Source organism: Dipodomys merriami, unplaced genomic scaffold, assembly GCF_024711535.1.
Source record: "Dipodomys merriami isolate MVZ:Mamm:240054 unplaced genomic scaffold, mDipMer1.0.p SCAF_17, whole genome shotgun sequence".
In the NCBI taxonomy this organism is placed as follows: Eukaryota; Metazoa; Chordata; class Mammalia; order Rodentia; family Heteromyidae; genus Dipodomys; species Dipodomys merriami.
In genome coordinates this window covers 23,056,022-23,083,910 of record NW_027203048.1, presented here as the reverse complement: position 1 = coordinate 23,083,910, position 27,889 = coordinate 23,056,022, and the positions used below count along the sequence as shown (strand labels likewise).

The window sequence follows — 27,889 nt, the reverse complement described above, 5'->3', positions numbered from 1 at the left end:
TGAGTGAAATAAAAAATATATTACTTCTGGCCGGGCTTTGGTGGCTCACACCTGTAATCAATCCTAGCTACTCAGGAGGCTAAGATCTGAGGATCAGGGTTCAAAGCCACCCAGACAGGAATGTCCTTGAGACTTTCACAAAACCGGAAGTGGCACTGTGGCCCAAGTGGTAGAGCGCTCGCCTTGAGCTGAAGAGCTGAGGGACAGTGCCCAGGCCCAGAGTTCAAGACACACAACCGACAAAAAAAATATGTATGTGTGTTGTGTGTGTATATGTATACACACACACACACACACACACACACACACACACACACACATAAAACTTCTTAGCAATAAGCCACAGGACTCCGCAAGTTCTCAGAAACTGAGGTACACACAAACCTAATGTGTTTAAGAAACTTGCTGACCCATGTGGGGAGTAAGTGGACACAGTTGAAGTATAGTACAGGTTCAGCGTCCCTAAACTGGAAATTTGAAATACTCTACAATAACATTTCTGGTTTTCTAGGTTGGGATACTCAACCAGTGAAGTCTGTCCCAACATTCCAAATTTCAAAACACTTCTGATCATAAGCATATTGGATAAAGGATGCTTAACCTACAGTAGATATTTAATTACTTGATCATATTCCATTATCCTTAATTCTTTCCATACTTTTGTGTAATTTTTACACAAATAATATTAATGGGTAATATTTTAATGGATGAGGTCAGCAGAGTAATCAAGAGGATTCACTAGAAACTTGTAAAACACTATAAGGATTTTTACTTTTCCTCTCAAGTAAGATGGGAAACCACTTCAAATAGAGACGTTATATCATCTCCTTTTAGTCTCATTCTAGGCCTTTTGTCCATAATAGCCTAGAAGGCAAGAGCAAAAGCTGAGAAAACACTTAAGGTTTTAGCAGTAATCTAAGAAGGAGATAATGGTAGGGCCACAAGAATGGTACCAAAGTCTAAGTATGAGAAGTGGCTAAATTCTAGATGTAGAATTGAAAGGATGTAGCCATTTCGTGTTGGTGGCAGATGAGAGAGGAAAGGCAACCTCTTAAATCCTTTAAGGCAGCAGCTGGGAAGAGTTTGTCATTTACAGGAATAGAAAGGACTGAGTAGACAAAAGGGTTGCATTTTTTGTGCTTGTGTGTTTGTTTGTTTTGGGAGTTGTGTAAAGGGAGTATATAGGGAACTAGGAGTTCTGTGTATTTTTTTAACATACCTATTAGATATCCAAGTGAAATCTTGTGAAGAGTTTGATGCACAATTTTCAACTTGTTCTAGGGAAAGGTTCAGACTACAGTGGTGAATGTGGGAGTGTTCAGCATATAAATAGCATTTAAGGTCATGACTGGATGATATCATCAAAGGATTTAGAGCAGACTGAAGAAGAGAAGTAATCCAGGAACTGAGCCCTGGGCATGCCAATGTTGAGAAGTCAGAGTTAAGTAGAGACTAGCACGGGATTCGGGGTTGTCCAATGAAATGGGAGAAAAACAAGGAGAATGAGGCATTGTGGATGCTAAGGAAAAGTGTGATCAACTGTACCATGATGCTTAAGAAAGCAATTTATAATCTGTAGAGTATACTTTACTATGGTACAAATGTTCTATTCTATAATATTCTTTCACATAATTGTTTTAAATACTATTGATGATTTTTGTCACTGGAGCTCTCTAAATGATTAATTTCTAATTCTATTTTCTGCATTTATTTGATTGTATTATATACTGAACACCATCCTTTTTGTCCTTAGTCATTTTTAATGTTTTTTTTTTATGTTAGGGGTTTACTTGCTTCTCATTTACTTGTAAATTTTAATTTTTTCAATGTATTATATTCAACTATAGACCTAATTTTTTTCTTTTTTTTTTTTCTTTTTTCTTCCTTTTTTGCCAGTCCTGGTACTTGAACTCTGTGTGTGGGTGCTGTCCCTGAGATTTTGTGCTCAAGGTTATCACTTGAGCCACAGCTCCACTTCTGGCTTTTTTGGTAGTTTGGTAGAGACTAGAGTCTCACAGACTTCCCTGCACAGGCCAGCTTTGAACCACAGTCCTCAGATCTTAGCCTCCTGAGTAGCTATGATTATAGGTATGAGCCACTAGCACCCCGCATCCTAATTATTTTTTTATGCTTAAATTAGCCCTAATGTGATTAGAAGGAACCCCTTCAAACTGCCACCTTGTATCATATTATCATGTCCTTATTAATCTTTGAGCTCTTCCCTACTTGCTGGGACAAGATTTCCCAAACCTTATCGATCTATATTTGGAATTAATGATTTATTAATGGTACCATCTTGACTAAAAGGCTATCCAGTGTCTTTCTAATTTTGTCTTTAGAGCTCAACATTTTTACCATAATAACATTACACATTTTATTCTTGTATTTTATAACAGTTTTCATTGTTAAAGTAGTTATATGGTGAGCCACTCTGAAAGAGTACTACTTTTTGCCACTAACAGAATTATAGTCTACATGTAACCTTCTATAAATTTCATTAAGACAGTCAAAGAATACTATTGCTCTCAATTATTTTGGTTCAGATATACTTAATGTATTTGGATTTATGCCAGAAGAAAAAGTTAATTAGGAATATAAAGTATGTTGCTTTTAGCCCTGTATTAGTTATGGTTTGCAGTAAAAATGGGTCTTTTAAACTGCTAGAGCCTGGCTCTATGACCTATATTCAATATGCTAGAAGCTGCAGATACTGTTTATAACTATCCTGGAGGCAGGATAGTAATAGGGATTATAGAATACACAAACCCATATTTAGAATTGAAGTCACTCACATTGATATGATAGAGTGTTAAGATAAATTTCTAGTAATGTTCTGATGTATAATGTAATGTTTAAGGGTGTTATTAGAGCACTATTAATACATTATATCTTACTACTTTTAAATATCCTATGTAGAAATATTTGAAAATGATTAGTAGAGTTTCCATATTTGGACTTCAAATAAGTACTACAAACTTCACAATATAATTAGAAGTAGAGGGTGAATAATTGAGATCACCATATCAATCATTATCACTAGTCAGTTTCTCTAGCTCAGTAAAGCACTCCAAAATTTATAACTTGGCACAAAAAAAAAGTTTGCATTTAATCCATTACTTTTTTGTTTTATTCATGTATTTAATTTTAGATTATAAATTTGCACTAGAAGCTATATTTACAATGTTCACTCTCTACAATATTGGTTAAGACTCCTGAATATTCTTCTGAAATCAATTTCTAGTAGGCTTAGTGCCTCCTCTAGCACAAATCTCCGCAACAGTTCGCATCTTTGGCAGAGAGCTAAAGAGTTGAAATTGCTGACTAGAATTCTTTTGTTTAAATAAGACAAACTACTGGAGTGTTGAGTTATAGACCACCACCGTTTATATGACTTTTTAAGTTTTGCCTTATTCAAATTTTAAAGATTCATGTGATAATTATCTGCTTAGCACAGGTCAACTAAAGCTCTTAATTGGATATGCTGAGTAAAATCCAATGTTTATTAATCTTTCATCTGTGTATTTACTTGTGGTCAGTTATTTTCCAATTTTCCTTTCTCCTTCTTCTTCTCCTTCTCCTTCTCCTGTCAGTTGTGAGGCTTGAACTCTGGGCTTGGGTGCTGTCCCTGCACTCTTCAGCTCAAAGCAAGCACTCTACCACATGAGCCACAGTGCCACTTCCCCTTTCTTCTTATTATAAAGTGAGTTGTTCCTTTAAAGTAAAAAGGAAGTTTATTTTGTAAGACATTTTTTAGGAGAGGGTTGCTTTATCTCTACTAGAAGAAAACTGAGTGATAATCAATGTGACTGTAAATAAAATAACAATATCTATTAGTAAAGATGTTTTCCTCTTTCTTCAATAATTACCTCCTAGTAGAGGTATTTCAATACTTATAAACTCAACAGGCTGCATTTTTCCCACCTTTCATTCCTTACTACTAAATATGTAAAAGTACAGAGTTTCTTTTCCTCTTTAATTGTGTATGACTCTTTCTTGCAGCATATCTAGATACTCTCCAGAGTACTTCTGCATTTTAAGGACTTAGCCACTTAAAATCATAACCAAGTGTCTACCTTATTTTCTTTGTTTATAGTTTTAAACTAAAAACATCATTTTATTGATGAGCTTAAGGAAAAACATTGAGGAGAGGGAAGCAGGCAAAGAGAGGGAAGAAGAGCAAATATGGTCATAATCTATGAACATGTGTGAATATGGAACAAAGAAACCCTGTGTGATTGGTTGGGGAAAGGGAAGAACGAGAAGAATGGAGGGAGGATGACCGATCAAGATGCATTGTATCCATCAATAAACATGTTAAATGAAACATTCTTGTGCAATTAGTTGATATAATAAAGACAAACAAAAATATATTTAGCATTTAATTAACCCATATAGATCTAACATTGTGATCTTTAAACAGTAAAGGTATTTTTCCTAATTCTAAATATTTTGATCATACCAACAAAACTTTTTCTAGGATCTTCTGCCTATTAAGCAAGAAAAAGGAAAATCCCTTACAGAAAACATGGATGCATTTGAAAAAGTGAGAACAAAATTAGAAACACAGCCACAAGAAGAATATGAAATAATCAATGCAGAGGTAGGATATATCGTATCTTTCTGTAAAAAGAAAAAATGTTTTGCCCATTAAAATGCAATTTTAATTTCTAAACACAATTTTAATGTGTAAGCATAATCCCATGGTGTTTACCTTATGCTGGCAACTTTGAAACAGCAAAGATTAAGCAGGGTATGTCTTACAAATAAATGTCAAGGGCTGGGAAGGTGGCTCAGTGGTAGAGCACTTGACTTGCATGTTTGAGGCCCTGGGTTCAATTCCTCAGCACCACATAAGCAAAAAGAAAAAAGCCGGAAGTGGCGCTGTGGCTCAAATGGTAGAGCACTAGCCTTGAGCTGAAGAGCTGAGGGACAGCGCCCAGACCCAGAGTTTAGGCCCCACTACCAGACCCAAAAAAAAAAAAAATGTCAAAATCAAACCTTAGGTAAATTTCAAAGTATAATATATTCTAATTTGGAGGAACAGCCAGTTCTAATTTTTTTTTCAAGTTTCAAAAACTTCAAATGAAACCATTTATTTCTTTATTATTTGAAATGTATCTGCTTGCTGTGTGTTTTAATAAGAAAAACTAATTCATTAAAGCCAAGTGTCTATATAACTATTTTGTAGTTACCAATCATAAATATTCAACTGATGTAGATTGAACTCTGAAAATTTGTCAATAAAACTAGAAAATAGAACCTTAGATTATAAATAAATATTAGAAATGAAAAATCCAAAGTAAAAACCACAAGGTAAAAATTCCAGATTCAAGCTGAGTGCTGATGGCTCACGCCTGTAGTCCTAGCTACTCAAGAAGCTGAGATCTGATTACAGCTTAAAGTCAGCCCAAGCAAGAAAATCTGAGATTGTTATCTCCAATTAACCACCAGAAAATTGGAAGTGGAGTTGTGGCTCCTAGTGGTAAAGCATGAGCCTTTAACAAAAAAGTTCAGGAACAGTGCCCAGGCCCTCAGTTCAAGCCCCAGGATCTCCACGCATGCACATGCGCGCGCGCGTGCACACACACACACACACACACACACACACACACAAATACAGATTCAGATTCAGGTTATTCAGATAATGCATTCCTTTCTTTTTCTTTTCTTTTCTTTTCTTGCCACTCCTAGGGCTTGAACTCTGGGCCTGGGTGCTGTCCTGTGCTTTCTTGTTCAAGGCTAGCACTCTACCATTTGAGCCACAGCACCACTTCTGGTTTTTTCTGTGATTAATTGACGATAAGAGTCTCATGGACTTTCCTGCCCAGGGTAGCTTGAACAGTGATCCTCAGATCTTAGCCTCCTGAGTAGCTAAAATTGCAGGCATGAGCTACCCGCACCAGGCTCAGATAATGTGTTTTAAGCTATCTGAAATCACATAAATCAGTCAGTTGCAATTAAGATGTAGGTGTTAGTCAAGAATATTGCTCATATTTGATAGTATTTTATTTCCCAGAGTCAGGCTATGTTTATCTCCACACAGAGGATAATATACTTTGTATTAAATAAAGTCAAGACTATTCAGTTGATAATGACTGTGATTTTAAAGGAAAGAATAGCAGAAAGGTACTGACTTCATTTCAAGCTAGTTTGAGGAGTAGTTTTCTTCTCTACATTATTTTGGATTATCTTAAAGATGCTACATGATTTCTATTAACTGAATCTCATTTTATAGATAGCACATGTTCTCAAATTATATCTAATGTGGCTTATACATGCATAAGAATCAACATTTTTTATATATCTTTAGTTTATATTATTTTGTTTGTATCTTTTGCATTGTCTCATGGATTTATGGCTTTTCTGTTTATGTTTCAGAAACCCCTGTAGTGATTCTGAACATAAGAAAATGATTATCTAACTATATTGTAAAAAGTGATGATTTTATATTTCATATATGTTCATTCATATACTTAAGCAGATCTTCTTATTATAAAAGATGATTTTTTTTATTTGAAGCATTCAGATCCTTAAGCAGTTAAATTGCTATTAAGTAAATCATGTTTCTTTTCATTGTCAGATTAAGCATGGTGGTTTTGTTTATTATCAAGAAGGCTGTTGCTTGGTTCGGTCCAAAGATGAGGAAGGTATATCATGGTTTTTTTCTTCAAGAGTCTCTGATTTTTGATGTTTTACAATTTTTATATGGTATTTAATAGTAATTTCTCAAAGATAAAGAAGTCTTTTCTAAAGATTATTTCTGAATTTTTTTTAAGTATCTGAGTTTGTTTAAAACATATTTAATAGCTACACTTAAAATTTGGCAGGCGTTTATCAAGGAGAGTGGAAATTGAGATGGTAGTACACCTGGCACACCACATAAATTATTCAGTGCTATTTGTATTCTCTTACTTTTTAAGCTCTGATAGTAGACTACACTATAATACAATCAAACAATATCTTGGTTAGTGCATAGAATAGTATCAAATGCATAGAATATTATTAAATAACTAATGCCAGTTTATGTTTGTTGTCATTATTGAATGAAAGTAGAATATGTTCTTTGATAGAGGGGGAATTTTAATTTTAAATATTAAATAGTTTTTATATTATGTATATTTTTGTGATTTTTTTCCCACACTTTTCTTTATGCAGCAGACAGTGATAATTATGAAGTTTTATTCAACTTGGAAGAACTTAAATTAGACCAGCCCTTCATTGACTGTATCAGAGTTGCTCCAGATGAAAAATATGTGGCTGCCAAGATAAGAACTGAAGAATCTGAAGCATCTACCTGTGTAGTTATAAAACTTAGTGATCAGCCTGTAATGGAAGCTTCTTTCCCAAATGTGTCTAGTTTGGGTAAGTCACCAACCAAAATATACTTGTGTCTTTTTTATTTTTTAGGCATTTATTTTTAATTGTGAGGGGTTATAATTACATGGGCAAAGTAATGAGTACTTTCTTATCAAGCATTGTTACCTCCTCCTTTGTTTCCCCTTCCCATCCATTCCGATCTCCCGCCCCCCTTCCTTGTCTTAAAGGCAACACTAAGAGAAATGTTCACACTTTTGAAACTTTTTTTTGCCCATGTAAGTGAAGGGGAAAGTGAATGCCTAATGTATGTTCTCCCTGTGGACCACAGATCTATCTCTCTCTCTCTCTCTCTCTCTCTCTCTCTCTCTGTGTGTGTGTGTGTGTGTGTGTGTGTGTGTGTGTGTGTGTGTGTGTGTGTGTGTGTGCATATATGGTTAGACTTAAGGGTTTTAGTGGCTGCACACATTCCTATAATACCAGCAACTTGGGAAGCAAAGATTGGATCATTATGATTCAAGGCTAACTCAGGCAAAAATTACAGAAACTCGTTTAAAAACAACAAAATTCATAGGTCTGGGAATGTGGCCTAGTGGTAGAGTGCTTGCCTAGCATGCATGAAGCCCAAGGTTTGATCCTTCAGTACCACATACACAGAAAAAGGCAGAAGTAGTGCTGTGGTTCAAGTGGTAGAGTGCTAGCCTTGAACAAAACAAGCTCAGGGACAGTGCCCAGACCCTGAGTTCAAGCCCCAGGATTGGAAAAAAAGAAATCACAGAGACTCTGACTTAGAAAACAAGCTGAGATCACACATCTGTGATCTCAGCCACCTGGGAGTCAGATTAAAAAAATCAAGGTCTTAGACTAGCTGGGCAAAAGCAGGAGACCCTCTCTGAATAACAAATTAAAACAAAAGGGCTCCTGTTTGTTTGTTTTTAAGTTATAATCAGAATCCTGGTTGTATAATATATATTAATCACTTGCTTTTGCCAGTTTGTTGTGTAGAATTAAATTGTAAATAAACCTCATCTCATTCAACTTTAAACTTGGTATTTTGTTTTGTGGTTGTTGTTTAATATGTATTATCTTACAGCTATTGTGACAGACTGCTAAAGTCACTGAAACTTTGGAATGCATTAAGCTGACTTAGTCATCAATGGAAATTTTGACATTTTCAGTAATAGAACCAACTATAAAATACATCATTTATTATTGAGTAGCACTTTAAACTCTTCATTACTATACTTTTCCTCATTGTTTAGATGCTTTTGCAATTAACTGAAATTATAATTTACCTATTGGATTCTAAGAAATACATTATGTGCATTTTAACTTCTAAAATCAGGTTGTAAATTATACAATGGTGGTTTACAATCACTGTCAGCCAGGTGGCAGTCATGATGTAATTGTATGTAAACTTCTGTTAAGAAGTTGTAGTGAATTCAAGGAACAGCATTAAAATGTACTTGATTAGCTGGGCACTGGTGGTTCACACCTGTAATCCTAGCTACTCAGGAGGCTGAGATCTGAGGATCATGTTTCACCACCAGCCCTAACAGGAAAATCCATGAGATTTTAATCTCTAATTAACCACCAGGAAACCAGAAGTAGATCTGTGGCTCAAAATGGTAGAGCACCAGCCTTGAGCAAAAGAACTCAAGGACAGCACCCAGGCCCCACAACTGACCAAAAAAAAATAAAAAAATTAGTTGGTAGTTTTGATGTATCCTATTACTTGAACATAGACAGAGAAGATTGACACATGAAAGTGATGCAAAAATGAGGGAGGGGGTTGACACTGTTCCAAAAGAAATATACTCATTACCTGACTTATATAACTGTCACCCCTCTGTATATCACCTTTATAATAACTAAAAGTGATATGTTTCTTCAGGATCATGTAGATTTAAACATAATTCATAATCTCCTAAAGCAAAAGTGACCGTTCCAATGTCTTTCCAATATACTGAAGGCTTATCTCTTACTTAGAAACTTGAATAGCTTGAGGCTAGCTGCTTGAAGACTTGGAACTAATTAAGTGATATTTTGTTTTTCTGGAAAGCTCTCTGGCTTATGTATGACACAGGTTAGTAATAATCAAGCCTGTGTTATATTTAGATTTCCCAGGATTGGCTTGCACATGTCTTCTCCTTGGCATTCAAAACTAGAATATGCTGTGCCTTTGAAAAGGAAAAAAAAAACTATTTACTGGCTATATCTAATTCTTCTAATTACTTTCTTTCAGAGTGGGTAAAAGATGAGGAAGATGAAGATGTTTTATTCTACACTTTCCAGAGGAACCTTCGCTGTCATGATGTGTATCGAGCCACGTTTGGTGATAACAAACGTAATGAGCGTTTTTACACAGAAAAAGATCCAAGGTACTAAAATAACACAATTAAATCATTTTCTTCAGAATATTTCTCTGATTATTTAAAGTGCTGGTCTTAATTGATTTGAAATGTTGATTTTATATGGAACCAGGTATAATAAGGGTAGAGCAAAATTCTTTGATTAGTTGCTTATGTTCTAAATTAATCTCTTCATCTCAAACTCCAGAGTAAACACAAATATATCATTACGCTGAAAATGCTAAATTACTAAGTAACATTCAGTCTCAACTATGACACATAAAAGGAATTGTAAATTAAACATTTAATAGGGCTGCCATATAGCAATTGTAATTCTAAGTTACAACTAAAATTATTTGCATTTTAAATTGTTTTGCTTTCAGCCATCATGCCTATTAAATTTTTCTTTGCCCAGTACTTTAGTAATTCTTTCTTAAAGCTAATTCTTTCTAATTCCTTGTAATCTCCAGGGTTTATGCTTGTGTTTCCACTTCACTAGGCTTGAGAAGAAGTAGTAGTAAATTTATCTGGCAAAATCCCTTGATTTTACCCACAGATATTTTTCTAAATGGCTTGTGAAAAATAAATTTTCCCTTGCTACCAAGATCCTATCACCTCATACATCATTTAACAGTGTAGTTTACACAATGTCAATATATTTTGCAAGAAAAAATATGGAATTCCATTCCAAAATTATGACTATAAAGTTGATGCCCAGAACAAAAAAACAACCCTATCATTTCTTAAAAATCTTAAAGCTGAGAAAGACCTTAAAGAAAATCTTGGACCATCCCAAGTTTATAATGAGAAATGGAGATCAGGAGATAATACATTATTGAAACTTATAGAAATAAGGCACAGGGAAAGTTTGCCAAACTGACTTAATAATTTGTTTATTTAGTCCTGTTAGTCTGTCTGGACTACCTGATTTTGCAAAAATTATTGTTACAGGTATGGCTAGAAGGAGCCCTCACTAGCCATGTTCTCCATCATCTTTGTTTCTGGTACTTCAGTAGTTTTAGTTATATAATGACTGTTATTTTTATAGTATGTCTCCAAAATTAGTCCCAGGGGAGGATGCCCACTAGCATATTTTTAATGATCAGTACATTTTCTCCCACTTTCAGATATTTAAGTTACTGATTGATCAAAACCATTCCCTCTTTCCTTAATTTTTATTCCTGAAACAAATGCAGTTCACTATACAATTTACAGTGTGGCACTATAACCACTAGTACCAGGAACAGGACCAAATTAGGAAAGAAGGCCCTGGCCTCTGAAGACTGGTCATACAAACCTCTTAAGATCCCAGTGAAACAGGTTTAGAATAGCCTTAAATATACAAAACTGCCTTAATCACTTGACATCTTAGAAAGTTCAAAAAGAATTTTAGAGTTACACCTGTAATGCATTAGGAGTAACTATGCTGAGGTCCAGATAGTTATACTTTCCAAGAACTGTAGTGCTAGTAACTAGCAATATAAGCACCTTCTAACTCTTTGTCTGCTGCTCTTCCTTTGTGCTAACTGAACCTGTCTTTAAGTAAGAGGCATCACTTGAAATGAGCCATTCTACTCTTGACAAGGGTTTTAATTTTATTTCCTCAACAGATTGTATGATTAATCTTGGATAAGCTATTTCTTGTTCAACTTCTATAAGTAATAATATTTCACATAGTTTGTTTAAAGATTAGATAATAAAGCTGGGTGCTGGAGGCTCATGTCTGTAATCCTAGCTACCCAAGAGGCTGAGATCTGAGGATCACGCATTTGAAGCCAACCTAGGCAGGAAAGGCCATGAGACTCTTATCTCCAGTTAACCACCAGAAAACTAGAAGTGGCGCTGTGGCTCAAAGGGTGGAGGCGGGGGGGGGGGGGGGGGGGGTTGGCGGTGTTTAATGTTAACCTTAAGCAGAAAAGCTCAGGGACAACAGCCAGACCCATAATAGACTTGAAAAAAAAAAAAAAAAAGATTGGATAATAAACTAATAATTCCAAATGTCTCTCATGGTTTATGTCTTAGTTCCAGGTCTCTTTCATACTGATTGAGTATACTTCTCTAAATGTATTTATGGAAACTTAAAATCCATGCAAAGCATTTCAAGCTAACCATTTACATATCCAGTATAACTACAGAGTGGGAAATTGGGGTTTGTTATCTAAACAAGCATAGGTTCACAACCATGTATGTTCATATAATGAAGTCTGAAAGTATATGTTTTTAATCAGGCATGGTGGCACATGCATATAATCCTAGCTACTTGTGAAGCAGAGATGAAGACATGTGACAGTTCAAGTTCATCCAAGACAAAAAATCGGGACTGGGAAGGTGGCTCAGTGGTAGAGTGCTTGCCTTGCATTTATGAGGCCCTGGGTTGGATTCCTCAGCACCATATAAACAGAAAAAGCCAGAAGTGGCGCTATGGCTCAAGTGGTAGAGCACTAGCCTTGAGCTGAAGAGCTGAGGGACAGCGCCCAGGCCCAGAGTTCAGGCCCCATGACAGAGCAAAAAAAAAAAAAAGTCAACCAGTAAGCTAGCAATGGTGACCTAGGCCTATCATTCAGCTCTAAGAGTCAAAGGGCAAAGGCAAGAGGATTAGTCTGAAGTCAGCCTCAGACTGTATGAGGCACTTCCTGAAAAATAACTGAAGTACAAAAGGTTCAAGGGCGTGGCTCAAGTTGTAGACTGCCCTAAGAAGCCCTTTTAACTGTCAAAATAATAAGTAAAAATTTAAGAGTCATACTAATTCAACTTGATAGGATATTAGATAAAAGCCAGCATGTTTTAAAAGGATTTCATAGAATCCCCAAGTATAATGAGCTTAGACTTAGAAAGCTGAAATAAAAGGCATTAATAAAATATTACAGTCTTACATTATATTATATATTAATATGTGAAATAAGTACAGAACCAAAATTGCATCTATATTTACTTAAAGATACACATGAAATATAAAGAAACCTTAGAAGGAAAAAGGGAAAAAGATCATGTTATTAAACTAGATTACTGAGACTGTGGATAGTTTTCTACCTCATGTCCTAGTTTCTTGTAAAAAATCATGAGAAAAGTATAAAAAAAGTAATTCAGCATGTATACAGAGAAAAAAACAAAATAAGAATAGTCTTTTTTTCTTTTCTATTATTGTTCATCTCCTCTGGAGACTTTATTTCCCCTTAGCAGAAAGCTCATAATCTAGTCATAATCTAGTAATTAAGTGATATATGTCTTTAGTGTTTACCTTGCCATACATACAAATAAAGATGGATACACAGACAGGTGATAAAGAACATATGTCAAACTATTAGCAGTAATGGAATCTATGTGGTAGCAGCTGGGGTTCGCTTTACAGTTATTTTCACTTCTGTGTACATTTGAAAAACATGATAAAAATGGTACGGAAAATAATTTCTAATATCTGGAAGGAGAATGAGAAAAATAATATTTAAAAAATTTTTAATATTCACTAAGGAAATTTTTAATTTTCTCTCCATGTTATAAGCTAACATGCATAGAAACCACCTCTGAGGTACTGTAATTAACAAGGTAAAACCGCCTCTGAGGTACTAACAAGGTAGAACACATTTGAAATTTACTGAGATCTCATGGCTCTGATGTCTGCCTTTCTTTCTTTCTCTCTGTGTAGCTATTTTGTTTTCCTTTATCTTACAAAGGATAGTCGTTTCCTCACCATTAACATTATGAACAAGACCACTTCTGAAGTGTGGTTGATAGATGGCCTGAGCCCCTGGGACCCACCAGTACTTCTCCAGAAGCGAATACCCGGCGTCCTCTACTATGTTGAACACAGAGATGATGAATTGTACATTCTCACTAATGTTGGAGAGCCTACAGAATTCAAGGTAATTCTAGGTTCTCATCCCTTTTATACTGTTTGGAAATGTCATACTTCCCTTACTACCATTAGTGCTACCTTCCTGTACATCATCAATTCCATTTTTCCTCCCTTATAGCTAATGCTCTCCCTCTTCTAACTATGCCTAAATGATTGGGAAATGAAACATACACTATTCCAATTATATATTTTAAAGGCAAACTGTTAACTTTTAAAAGAAAGAACCTATAAACCAATTCTTTTTGGAGTTGGCAGTTTGGATTGACTTCAGGCAGGCACAGCCGATGTATCCATTGTTCCCTGGAGTTAGTTGTTTCATTCAGAAGTTCACCAGTTGGCTGTCAGCTAAGCACTACACTGATTCACCTTGCAGTAGGCTAGCCTGGGCTTTGTTCACACCTTACCCTTGGTACAGATGTAATCTTTTCAGCTAGGTCTTCATATAGTAACACCTAGCCACTAATAATGAACACTGAACACTATAGTACAGTTTTATTTCTGTGTTTACCTACATGTCTTCTTGTTTTGTTCCCACACAGCTGATGAGAACAGCAGCAGATACCCCTGCTATTATGAACTGGGATTTATTTTTCACAATGAAGAAAAATACCAAAGTTATTGACTTGGACATGTTTAAGGATCACTGTGTTCTCTTCCTGAAGCACAGCAATCTCCTTTATGTTAATGTAATTGGTCTGGCTGATGATTCAGTTCGGTCTCTAAAGGTATGTCTAATTTTCAAAAGAATATGAATCTAAAGAATATGAATCTAAACACATACACAGTTTAGCTAACAGAACATCAAATTCAGAATAGTATTGTACATTTTTCTTAAGAATTTAATTTAAATGTCATGTGGCTTATTGGCTCTTCATCAGTTTTAGTTTTAAGTTCCTTTGGTGACCATGAGTTTAATACTGTTTTACTTAAACTACTGTCTGATAGTGTGGACTTCATAAGTAGAGTTAAAGACTGTTGTATTGTATTGTGCTTTCTACTTCACAATATTAAGTATGGCCATAACTCAGGCCTCTTTGGCAGCTAGTGCCCAACCACTGGCTGCCCTCTCCCAACTCACATCCTCAGTAAAACAGTAGTCATATACACTGGCTTCTGTCACATGCTTGTATCTGAATCCATAGCACATAAAGATTGGTCTCTTTCAGTGGTCTCCACTGTCTGCTTACAGGCTGACTGGTTGGTGCTATCAGTGGCTGAAATGGCTGAACATAGTGGCATGTGTAGGTCATCTAAGCTACATGGGAATCCATGATGGGGATGATTATAGTTCCAGACCAGCCCAGGAAAAAAAGTCCATGAGACTCCATTTCAAAAGCAAGATGTAAGATTTGTTGGCACATGCCTAGTATCCAACATGTAGACTAAAATAGTCAGATCACAGTCATGGCCCACTCATAGGCACGAATGCTTAGTTCTTTAAAATAATCCTCAACCTGAGGAGAACACTTGAGGAACTCTTACAGAAACATTGGAAATGTGTGTAACTGGTGTTTCCTATAGGTAGACTCTTGGAATAATTAGAAGAAATTTGCTTGGTGAGCAAACTCCAGTCTTGGCTCTAGTCTCTGGAGGAGAAATGGTGTACTCTTGATGTACACATCTCTCTCTACCCTTTTCAGTAGTGCCCAAGAGCTGTGCCAAGACCTCTGATTTTCTAAGGAATTTGCTCTTTCCACAACTATTCAGAAGGCAATTTTCTTTTGATGTTGTGACCCTCTGTACTTTTTCTAACACTGCCAACCTGCTTACCAGAGTTTTTAAAAAGGTGTAAGTGGGATATTAGTGGGAAACTTGAAGTTGGACCCTGCTGCTCTGAGAGAATAAATTTTGATTCCTTTCTTTTTTCTTACAGTTAAGAATCTTAAGCATAATAGCTATGAGTCTCTCAGAGTAGATATGCCTGGAAAGGTTTTGTTCTGCACAATGGTTAGCCTGGAAGCTAAAGTTAGAAACAAATTGTAAATGCTTTGGTGCTGCTGAGCCATTTGTAGCCCAGACTACCAGCACTCATCACTAGGCTGTCCAGGCAGTAGACTAAGGACTGGTGAGGAAATGATTCAAAACACACCTGAGGATTTCACGTTCTTTGAGATCAGAGATCTTAGAGCTATTTACAACTGGGAATGGGAATTTCTGTTCATTTGTTCTTAACCACTTGGTTATTTCATCGCCCAAGTTTATACCCCAAAATAAACTATTGTGTTAAAAAAAATTTTCACGTACATCTAGAGTCCTGATAAATGTGTTTCACATATACTTCTCTTGCTTAATCGTCATTAATGTAGAATTTTATTTGCTTGCTTAAAATATATTTTATTGTGATGAAATAAGTAATCTTTAAATATGTCACCATATGGAAAGAGTAAAGTAAACTAGATATCCACATCATCTTGTTTGGAGCAATTTCAGAAATTTAATCACTGATACTTAGCATCTAGAAGAAGAGTGGAAATAATTGTTTCATTTCTTCAGCTCCCTCCTTGGGCCTGTGGATTCATAATGGATACAAATTCTGACCCGAAGAACTGCCCCTTTCAGCTTTGCTCTCCAATACGACCTCCCAAATATTATACCTACAAGTTTGCAGAAGGCAAATTGTTTGAAGAAACTGGACATGAAGACCCAATCACAAAGACTAGTCGTGTTCTACGTCTAGAAGCCAAAAGTAAGGTAGGTCTTTTGTAATCTCTACTTCTAACTCCCAGCCACTGAAATCAAACTATGCAGCTGTTGAGATTATATTAGCACCATTTTCTGAAATGGATCCCTTGTACTACAGTAAGGCCTAAATAATTATAGGGAATATATGGATTTTTTTTTTTTTTTTTTTGTCGGTCGTGTGGATTTTTTTTTGGTACTAAGTACAAGGGCTTTGCACTTGCTAAACTGGTGTCCTGCCATGGAGCCATACCTCCAGCCTTTTTAACTTTAAAATCCATATATTACACATGGATTCAAAAACACATATTATTACATATATATAATATATATTATTAATAATATTACCTCAAGCCCTTTATTTCCCATGTTTATGTTTGGTTGTTTTTTGTTTTGTTTTGTTTTTTGCCAGTCCCAGGGCTTGAACTCAGTGCATGGGCACTGTCCCTGAGCTTCTTTTGTTCAAGGCTAGCACTCTACCACTTGAACCACAGGGCCACATCCAGCTTTTTCTGTTTATGTGGTATTGAGGAATAAAACCCAGGGCTTCATACATGCTGGGCAAGCACTCTACTACTAAGCCACATTTCAAGCCCTAAATTTTTTTAATTGAGTTAAATAACAAAGGTGAAAAATGATAAATATTGTCAAAATAGATTGTTGGCAAATATGAAAATGTATTAAAGAAATTTTTGTTGTTGGTAGTAATGGGGCTTGAACTTGGCCTGGGCACCATCCCTGAGCTCTTTAGCTCAAAGCAAGCACATTATCACTTGAGCCACAGTACCACTTTCAGTTTTCTGGTAGTTAATTGGAGATAAGAGTCTCACAGCCTTTTCTGCCTGGGCTGGTTTTGAACTTCAATCCTCTGATCTCAGCCTCCTGAGTAGCTAGGTATACAGGCATGTGCCACTGGCGCCCAGCTACAGAAATTTTTTGCAATTACATGAGGAAGGGGAATGAGAGAAAGGGAGAATCATGGGTGGGAGTTCATTGGAATACATTGTACACATGTGTGGAAATGTCCATGAAATCCCTTGTACAGCTAATATATGCTATTTTTTAAGAGTCTTAAAGGTTTTTAAGATGGTTGAGAATAAGCTAGAAAGGAGACAGGGAATCTCATGCAGAGACCCTAAATTTGGGCCAAGTTGTAGATTGCCAGGGAGATGAGGAAATAACTGATATCCCATACTCTAAGTCTACTCAGTATACAGAATCTAAAATTTAACAAAGGGTGAGCAAATGCAGTGGTACTCGCTAGTCACTTTTTTCAAAAATGAACCATAGTACCACTTGTGAGTGGGAACAAGAGGGAAAAACTGGGGAGAGTGAAGGAAAGGGTGACATTGTCCAAAAGAAATGTACTCATTACCTGGACTTACGTAATTGTAACCCCTCTGTACATCACCATTACAGTAGCAACTAAAAGACAAAAATTAAAAAAGGAATCTTCAGTGGGGCAGCAGTGGCTCATGACTGTAATCCTAGCTACTCAGTAGACTGATATCTGAGGATATTGGTTCAAGCCAGCCAGGGCAGGAAAGTCTTTAAGACTCTTATCCCCAGTTAACCACCAGAAAACCCAAAGTGGCGCTGTGGCTCAAGTGGTAGAGTACTTGACTTGAGCTGAAGAGCTGAGGGACAGGACCCAGGCCACCCAGAGTTTTCAAGTCCCACGACTGACCAAAAAAAAAAAAAAAAAAGGAATCTTCAAACTTGTTCAGAGAATCTAATATATATTAACTGTAGCCTTGAATTTTTAGATTTTTTAGCATATATTAGTAATTTCACATGTTACTATCTTTAAGCAAATACTGATTTTTGTAATTGAAGGGCAATACATATATCTTAGGACAAATGCAAAATAAAGTTTAAAATATTATGTTTCAGTCCCATTTATTCCACCTCTTAGGGAAAAAAAAAACATGGACGTGAAGCTATAGTTCAAATGCTAGAATGTTAGTTTTGTGTGAAAAACCTAAGTAGTGGCTGGGAATGTGGCTTAGTGGTAGAATGCTTGCCTAGCATGCATGAAGCTCTGGGTTCAATTCCTCTATACCACATAAACAGAAAAAGCCAGAAGTGGTGTAGTAGCTAAAGTGGTTTGAACAAAAGAAGCTCAGGGACAATGGCCTGAGTTCAAGCCCCAGGACTGACCAAAAAAAAAAAAAAGCTGGACCTGAGTTCTACTACCAGCAGAAAGAATGAAAAAGGGAGGAAGGAAGGAAGGAAGGAAGGAAGGAAGGAAGGAAGGAAGGAAGGAAGGAAGGAAGGAAGGAAGGAAGGAAGGAAGGAAGGAAGAAAAATAGGAACATAATTGTTTATCGAGTCATGAAATCACATATTTTGTATTTTGTTGACTTTTGCAAAAAAAAAAAAAATGTGATTATAGTGATCTACCAAGTTTTGTTCCCCAAATTGAAAGAAGAGTTGACTTCTGTACTTGGAGAGCAATGGATCCTCAAGCATCAGGAAAGGAACCTGCTGTCCATTGCCACAGGCAGATTACCAAATTCTGACCTTGACCACCACAGGACTAGCTACCATCTTTACCTCCTCTTTGCACAAGGTTGCAACCAGCACATTTTTCCTAATCCTGTAATTGAAATCAGGCTAGAGTCGGGGATGAAAAGACCAAGCTTGTTTTATAGAAATCAACTTTTATAAGAATGCATCTTACTGAGAAGTGAAAATTTACTTTTTCTGTCATAGTAAGTTGGGTACATTAAGAATGAGCAGGAGATACACTCCCAACCTTTTTTGTCTCCATTTATTTTCCCAAATGAAATTATCAAAATATAAATGGAAAAAATGAGGAAGAGTGACTTTATTCTACTAAATTAGTACCATTTTATTGTGTTTTGTTTTAAAACACAGTGAAAGGCAACTTCTTCACCCTTTGTCTATGAAAAGAAGAACAAAATGTGGTTTGCTTATCTGTATTTTATCTGTCCAGAAAGTATCTAGTTTCATTAACCTGGACAGATGAATTTAAGCTACATTAGGAAATAACTAAGAGGCATAAAAACAATTTAACTGTAGAACTTTATGAAATTTACTTAAGCTATTCTTTAAAAAATTAGTAAAGTTAAATAAGCCTTTCACAAGATTGTGAGTATATTAATAAGTCAGTGAGAGATTTCAGGTCCTGGTGGTTGTGAATTCTGGGACTAAAGGATAGATATACAAGAAGGGAACTCTTTCCTCAGCATAGTTTTAAATATTCACAGTTGAAAAGTTTAAATAGGCACTAAGATAATTCTATAGTAGAATTTCTGATCTTAATATGCATTTTGGCTTGACCTGAAAGAGAAAATTTAAAGTAATGCTGAGTAATGAATGCTTTTTAAAAGTCACTTTGCAGGGCGCCACTGGTATAATCCTAGGTACTCGGGAGGCTGGGAGGCTGAGATCTGAGGACTGGATTCGAAGCTAACCTGGGCAGAAAAGCTCATGAGACTCTTATCTCAATAAACCACTCAGGAAAAGCTAGAAGTGACGCTGTGGCTCAAGTGGTAGAGCACTAGCCTTAAGTACAAAGAGGCTTGGGGACAGAACCCAGGCCCTGAGTTCAAGTCCCAGGACTGGCAAAAAAAAAATCACTTTAAGCTGGGTACCAGTGGCTTATGCCTGTCAGCCTAGCTACTCAGGAGATTGAGATCTGAGGATCACCATTAGAAGCAGATCAGGCAGAAAGGTCTCCAATAAACTACTCTGAAAAAAACAGAAGTGGCACTGTGGCTCAAGTGGTAGAATATTAGCCTTGAGCAAAAAGAGCTCAGAAGTAGCGCTGAGGCCCAGAGTTCAAGCTGCAGGACTCGCCAAAAAAATTTTCAAAAAGTCACTTTACTCTTATCAAAAGCTGTATTTAATAAAATGGATATTTTTAAGCTAGTCACGCTTCTCTTTTCCAGCTAGTATTATAGGTTGGCAAGGCAGTCAGAAACAAGAATTCTGATGTATTTTTACAGACTATAACTCTTTCAAGTTTATATTCACTAACAGTGATTTCATAACAGGGGAAGTGTACTTCAGTGCATTTTAATTTAGAAGTAAACTGTCTAGGAAGGTATTTCTTAGCCTGGAATGTAGCTCAGTGGTAGAGTATTTGTCTAATGTGCAAGATCCTGGGTTCAATCCCTAGTACTTCAGGAAAACAGAAGGAAAAAAAAAAACATGCATAATAATTCCTTGTTTCCAGGATGGAAAATTAGTGCCAATGACTATTTTCCACAAAACGGACTCTGAGGATTTACAGAAGAAGCCTCTCTTGGTACATGTATATGGAGCTTATGGAATAGATCTGAAAATGAACTTCAGACCTGAGAGGCGGGTCTTGGTGGATGATGGATGGATATTAGCATATTGCCATGTGAGGTGAGTCAACACAATTTTGCCTGGCATATGAGTGCTTGAACATTGTGGCAAATCAGAATAACAATGCATTGAGGCAAAAGCTTATTTCCTTACTTGTATTTATTGGCTGTCTATATTCCTAATCCTGTGCTGATACAACTTCATTCAGTTAACAAATGAGTCTATCTGAAGAGCAAAAGGGTAGACTTCTAGGAATTTTGAATAAATGTTGAAGTCTTTGTACTTATTTACATTATTATTTATTGATTCTCCTAAATTTAGATTTTTTTTTTTTTTTGAGGCAGGGTCTTCCTACATAGCCCACGCTAGCCTCAAACTCAGCCTCCAGGTGCTGGGATTGTAGGTATAGGCCACCGTGCTTGGCTAGTTCAGGGTTTTCTCTAGCTTAACTCCTGTTTAAACCATTTTCAAAACACAAATACAAATTTGTTTCTGCTTAAGGTCTTCTGTACTTCCCTATATCCAGAACAAAATTGGTAGGTAAAGTAATTTAAAGGTCTACTGATCTCTGTGGTGTCTCACTGATCTCTGTGGTGCTATCTGTCATCAGTCCTCTCCTGTGTGACTTCCTCTTACCTTCTTCCTCTTGCATACACTATGCTCTCTTTTCACGCCTTTCTGGAAACTTAAATTATTCCTTTACAACTCAGCTTAGGCATCATCTCCTTACTCCAGTGTGCTCCTGACTCACACATGTATCGCCAGATTAGGGAATAGAACTGGATGTTGGTTCCTCTGCTCGTAAACTGAAACACGCCCACAGCAAGGCAGCAACCACAGTGTTACTGATTGCTTTCCTCACAAACTTAGAGATTTATCCATAGGGAGTTTTTGCTTGTTTATATTTCTAGGGTCTATACTTAGACATTCTCTGATAAATAGAAGCCATATACTCAAAACCTAGTTGTCAAATCAATTTTCCATTGTCTAAATCAAGTGTTGGCAAGTCTTTTTTCTCTGAAGAACTAGACAGTAAACATTCAGGCTGTTTAGGTCAGACAATCTCTGTGACATAGTCCTTGTTTTCCTAGCGTTTAAATAATGTAACACTTGGGGCTGGGAAGGTGGCTCAATGGTAGAGCGCTTGCCTTGCATGCATGAGGCCCTGGGTTCGATTCCCCAGCACCACATAAGCAAAAAGAAAAAAAAGCCAGAAGTGGCGCTGTGGCTCAAGTGGTAGAGCGCTAGCCTTGAGCTGAAGAGCTGAGGGACAGCACCCAGGCCCAGAGTTCAAGACCCACAACCGGACCCAAAAAAAAAAAAAAAATGTAACACTTCTTAGCTTGAGAGCCAAAGAAAGCCATTTCTCCAATAGAGTTTGCTGAGCTCTGCCTACATCGTTATCTCTTTCTTTCACTGCAGGGGTGGTGGTGAGTTAGGTCTCCAGTGGCATGCTGATGGCCGTCTCACTAAAAAACTGAATGGCCTTGCTGACTTAGAAGCTTGCATTAAGACACTTCATAGCCAAGGCTTTTCTCAGCCAAGTCTAACGACTTTGACTGCTTTCAGTGCTGGAGGGGTACTTGTGGGCGCATTGTGTAATTCTAACCCAGAGCTCCTGAAAGCTGTGACTTTGGAGGTAAGTATACTATCTTTCCTGGGGCAAGTATAAAGCTGTTCTAAGAATAAAAAATCTGCTACAGGGGCTGGGAAGGTGGCTCAGTGGTAGAGCGCTTGCTTTGCATGCCTGAGGCCCTGGGTTCGATTCCTCAGCACCACATAAGCAAAAAGAAAAAAGCCTGAAGTGGTGCTGTGGCTCAAGTAGTAGAGTGTTAGCCTTGAGCTGAAGAGCTGAGGGACAGCGCCCAGGCCCAGAGTTCAGGCCCCATGACCAGACCCAAAAAAAAAAAAATCTGCTACAGTTTTACCATAGTATAAGGAGGGTAACAACACTTTAAACAATGTAACTCTAGCTCTAGAACTTCAAAATCTATTTTTATTCCCCTACTTACTTTTTACTCCTTCTTCTCTGACTATGTCCTTTACTAATTTTAGAGGATTCTACTGAATGATAACAATTCCCAGTAATAATTTCCTCTTCACCAGAACATTAGATCCAATGGGAAAGAGATGAAGCATATACAAATGCGCATGGTTCTAGAAAGCAGGTGAATCATCGTGTGACTCTGGAATGCACCTCATCCTCTGACTCCTAGGCAGTATAGCACTCTACCACCCATCAACATTTCATTCCTAGGTTTAGAGCTCTCTATTTAGATAATCAGGGGTGGATTGGTTGGTTGGTTGATTAGTTGGTTGATTAGTTGGCTGGTTGGTTAGTTTTGAGACAGGTCAGGTTTACTTTAAACTCAGTATATAGTCCTGAATGACCAAGAACTCAATCAAGTGCTGGGATTACGGATGTGTGTCACCACATTTAGCTTTAGATACTCCATTCTTATTTAGCATATTGATAATCTTTTATCCTGTCTTAGAAATGTTCCAGTATCTTTTCCTACTATCCAAAATTATGAAACTATATTTTAGCATTTGATTTTACTCCTATCATTCTCTTACATCCTAGTTAAATTCCCTAGAAAATAATGACTGGGCCAGGTGCTGGTGGTCACGCCTGTAATCCTAGCTACTCTGGAGTCTGAGATCTGAGGGTTGCAGTTCAAAGCCAGCCAGAATAGAAAAGTCCATGAAACTCTTACCTCCAATTTAACCAGCAAAAAGCTGAAAGTGGAGCTGTGGGTTGAAGTGGTAGAGCCCTATCTTTGAACAAAGAAAGCTTAGGGACAACGCCCAGGCCCTGAGTTCAAGCCCAACAACAACAACAAAAATGACTCATGGGACAGAGTAAATTATTTTCATGATTTTGAGGGATGAGGGGTAGTAAACTAATAAGTTTTAAATAGCTCAATTCTATATGTCTATTTTTAATAGAAATACTAGTATGAGAAAAACAAGCCTCTCTTTAAAGATGGTAGTAGCAGAATCATTTGTAATACAAAGTTCAATTAATTTTGACTTTTAGAAGTGTAAAAGCAAATAATCAGAAATATATTTGTAAGCACATTTATCCATTGTTGCTTATTATAGTGAAGAATCAGAGAGGACCTAAATATACAACAACAGGATATTTATATGCAAGTCAAAGTTCTTAATTACGAACATGATAAAAACCTGACCAGTTGAAGAAGGAGGTGTTTTTATTTGAGTATTTGGTAAGTTGTATGTACATGCAGAGCCAGCAGTAGAAGTGGTGCAGCCAGAAGCAGATCTCACCGAGGGAAGTTGGTGCTGCTGAGCCCAGATCGTCTCTCAACACTAGCAGTGCTCCTTCTAGAAACTGGATGGAGTATCACTCATACCTGAATAACATTTGTATGATCATTACTTCTTTGAAACACTATCTTCCCATCCAACATTTGGAGCATATGTATGTTTCTGAGGGACAAGAAAAACTAAGGAAGAGCCCTGCTGGCATCACATTTTCTTCAGTGAGAAGGTGCTACCCAATGTCAGTGATTTCCCAAGTGTATAAAAGGAATTTAGATACTAAGCAGCCAAAAAAGAAGTAGAAGTATGCACTAGACATGGTTATTAGTTATATGAGAGAAAGCTGAAAAAGATTGTTTTAAAAAGCACCTCTAGCCGGCGCCGGTGGCTCAGAAAACTGGAAGTGGTGCTGTGTCTCAAGTGGTAGAATGCTAGCCTTGAGTTGAAGACCTGAGGGACAGTGTTCAGGCCCAGAGTTAAAGCCCCAGGACTGACCTCCCTCCCCACCCCCAAAAAAAAGCACCTCTACTTTATTGAATGTTTTAACACTGGTTAGGAGCCAATGGGTGATTAGTTTTTGTGTCTTTCATGTTTTCCAATCGATTTTCTACCATTAACATTGTTACAAACTTTCATCTGGTGAAAAAGAATTGATATATTGTTGGGAAATTGTCAGTTTTGCCAATTTTTTTACTTGCAATGAGTTAACATAAAGGTTACCCTATTAACCTTTTGTAAATATGCAGTTCATTGGTAGGTACATTCACAGTTATACAGTTAGTCTCTAAGACTCAAGTTTTCATCTTCCAAAACTGAAATACTGTACAATTCTCCATTCCCTTCTTCCTCAGCCCTTGGAAATGACCCTTCTGTTTTCTATGTGAATTTGACTACTCTAGGTACTTATAAATGAAATCATACAGAATTTGTCTGACACTAGCTTATTTTACTTAGATCATATTCTTTATGTTTATCCATATAGTAACATATGTCAGAATTTCATTCTTTTTTAAGGCTGAATAGTACTCCATCATATGCATATACATTTTGCTTGCTCATTTGTTTATTAATGGGCATTTGAGCTGCTTCTGCTTTTTGGCAGTTATGAACATTGCTGCTATGAACGTAGGTATACAAATACCGCTTCAAGACCCCATTTGCAGTTCTTTTGGATATAACAGAAATAGAACTATTAGATCATATGGTTAACCAAAGCTTAATTATTTAAGAGCTACCTTGTTATTTTCCACAGTGGCTGCACCAATTTATACTCCGATGTTGTCCCCACACTTGATATTTCCTGGTTGTTGTTTAGGCATCCTAATGAGTGTGAAAGTAGTATTTACTACTTTTATATAAGAAAAAGTATAACTGGACGCCGATAGCTCATGTATGTAATCCTCATTACTCAGAAGGCTGAGATCTGAGGCTCACAGTTCAAAGCCAGCCCAGACAAGAAAGTCCATGAGACTCTTATCTTGAATTAACCACCAGAAAAGTGGAAGTGGCACTGTGGCTCAAGTGGTAGAGCACTCACCTTCAGCTGAAGAGCTCAGGGACAGTGCCCAGGCCCAGAGTTCAAGCCCTAAGACTGACAAAAAAAAGAAAAGAAAAGATATCATTATGTCACCAAATTAGAAATAGAAGTTGTGAAATTAGAAGATAAATTCTTGTTCTGTAAGTGTCATTTAAAAAGTCTGAACATAGCCGGGCGCTGGTGGCTCACGCCTGTAATCCTAGCTACTCAGGAGGCTGAGATCTGAGGATCAGGGTTCAAAGCCAGCCCGGGCAGGAGAGACCGTGAGACTCCTATCTCCAAATAAACCACCAGGAAACCGGAAGTGGCACTGTAGCTCAAGTGGTAGAGCGTTCGCCTTGAACTGAAGAGCTGAGGGGCAGCGCCCAGGCCCAGAACTCAGCCCCATGACCGATCAAAAAAAAAAGTCTGAACATGTAGATCAGGCACCAGTGGCTCATACCTGTAATCCGATCTGAGGATCGTGGTTCAAAGGCCAGCCTAGGCAGGAAAGACCATGAGACTCTTATCTCCAATAAAGCACTACAAAACCGGAACTGGCATTGTGCAAGTGGTAGAGCGCTAGCCTTGAGCTGAAGACCCGAGGGACAGCGCCCAAGCCCAGTACTCAAGCCCCATGACTGACAAAAAAAAGTCCGAACATGTAAAAGTCAATTTTAAGTCATCTGCTCTTTAAAGACTTGAAGTTGATACATCTCCTGAGGATTTACATGTCTTGAGCTATGTTTTTGCACATTGGTACTGATAAGTAACATAATTATCTAAAACTCGTTTGATCAATCACTTAGATGAAATAAATGTAAGTTTCTTTGGCTTTTTTTTTCCTTTTTTAGGCACCTTTCCTGGATGTTCTCAACACTATGATGGACACTACACTTCCTCTGACATTAGAAGAAATAGAAGAATGGGGGAATCCTTCATCTGATGAGAAACATAGGAATTACATAAAACGCTATTGTCCCTATCAAAATATTAAAGCTCAGGTAGTAAAAACGATTATGTTGCGCCATCCTGAGCTGAGCCAGGAGATGTTGGGGGCTTCAGGGTAACCAAGTATCTTCAGAACCACACAGCTGCTTCCACCTCAGAATAGAGTGCTTTTGCCTTGGTTACTAGATTATATGAAGGCATGGTCTCCTTAGACATGAAAAGCCTATGATAGGTAATCATAGTCTGGTACTCTAATGCTGAGACCTGTTCTTAGAGGAAAAAACTGGAGGTAATTATTTTTCATGGTTTGAAAATACAATTCAAGTAATATAAGCTCTAAGTACATCTGTTTTCTTTTTAGCATTATCCTTCCATTCATATCACAGCGTATGAAAATGACGAACGTGTACCTTTGAAAGGAATTGTAAACTATACTGAGAAACTGAAGGAAGCTATCATGGAGCATGCTAAGGAAGCTGGTGAAGGTAAGAGACTGCCTGGAAACAGGAAGATGGCTAACTGGACTGACCCTCAGCATACTGCGCTAAGTAGTGCAGCTCATGCTACAGACCAGATCATCTGCCCGTGCTTTAAAACAAGTCATTGTCTTCACTGCCTAGCCCCTTCTGCAGAGGACAGTGTTAAAGTAGGCAGGACACAAAGAACAAAGTCAATCTAAGTATCGCCTAACTTGAAGATGTACTATTGTAACAAGAGTTTAACAATATTTATTGAGATACTATTCTTAGACTTCTTCGACTGTAAAAGATACATTCTAGGGGTTTGGCTTTGATGCTTCAGAGGCCAAACTAGATGTTTTAAGACAGTTGTTTCATTTTCATTAGATAAGGATGTTTCCATTTTTCTTTGAAGTAACAGAAGCAAGACTGATCTGCAAGTCAGAGCCACCGTACCCTCTTGTAGTTCTCCCTCCCACCCCTTGCCGTGTATTTGGCATTTCCAGGGTACAGAACGCTCAGATTTCACAGGGCCATTGACTCCCTTCCTCAGTCATTGCTCTTAACCAGCTTCCCCAGGCGACTGGATCCCCTGATTCTCCTTTAGAACCTTCTGCTGCTTTTGCCCCTCCCCTCTTACTGGTGGTGATGGAGGTTTTGCTACTATTTGAACTGGAGTACCACAGAGAAGGCAGAACTGTCTCAGTCTTCTGAAGACTAATTGTTTTGCATGTTACCTCTTTCAGGCTCTCAGACACCCAATATTATTTTAGATATTCAGCCTGGAGGGAATCATGTGATTGAGGATTCTCACAAAAAGGTATGTTATCAAGCCTCTCTCAGTTGACAGGGACGAGTGTATGCAAGTTTTTCAGTGGTGGTTGCAAGATTTAAGTCTGACCTACTTCACAATTGTCAGACCTATGCCACAGACCCAGGAAAGGGGGTGGGGAGGAGGGGGAAGGTTACAGATCAAGAGAATGTGCTTGTTCTTGTACTTGATAAGGGAGTTCTGTTAAAGTAATTGAATCTTAATTGTTGAAAGCCTTCTACTCTTGTCCTGAATAAAAAGACTCCTGTCATAACTTATTGACTTTGAGGTTAGCTGGAGATAGGAAAACAAAGATACACTTAAAACGCTGGTTTGAGGTTAGATGGAGAT

General features: G+C 37.3%; 1 protein-coding gene across 3 annotated transcripts in view; it reads left to right on the top strand.

The window, feature by feature from the left end:
* Positions 1-27,889, top strand: part of Prepl (prolyl endopeptidase like) — a 36,911-nt gene that overhangs the window by 6,132 nt on the left and 2,890 nt on the right. For 2 of the 3 annotated variants that reach the window (XM_070025503.1, XM_070025505.1), the window contains 12 exons: positions 4,478-4,600; positions 6,581-6,647; positions 7,156-7,362; positions 9,560-9,695; positions 13,309-13,525; positions 14,058-14,243; positions 16,012-16,209; positions 20,402-20,577; positions 21,940-22,156; positions 26,173-26,322; positions 26,631-26,754; positions 27,474-27,547. In XM_070025503.1, the coding sequence (XP_069881604.1) occupies positions 4,478-4,600; positions 6,581-6,647; positions 7,156-7,362; positions 9,560-9,695; positions 13,309-13,525; positions 14,058-14,243; positions 16,012-16,209; positions 20,402-20,577; positions 21,940-22,156; positions 26,173-26,322; positions 26,631-26,754; positions 27,474-27,547 (1,875 nt within the window). The remainder of the gene's footprint in view (positions 1-4,477; positions 4,601-6,580; positions 6,648-7,155; positions 7,363-9,559; positions 9,696-13,308; positions 13,526-14,057; positions 14,244-16,011; positions 16,210-20,401; positions 20,578-21,939; positions 22,157-26,172; positions 26,323-26,630; positions 26,755-27,473; positions 27,548-27,889) is intronic. The other variant, XM_070025504.1, reaches the window with a different exon arrangement.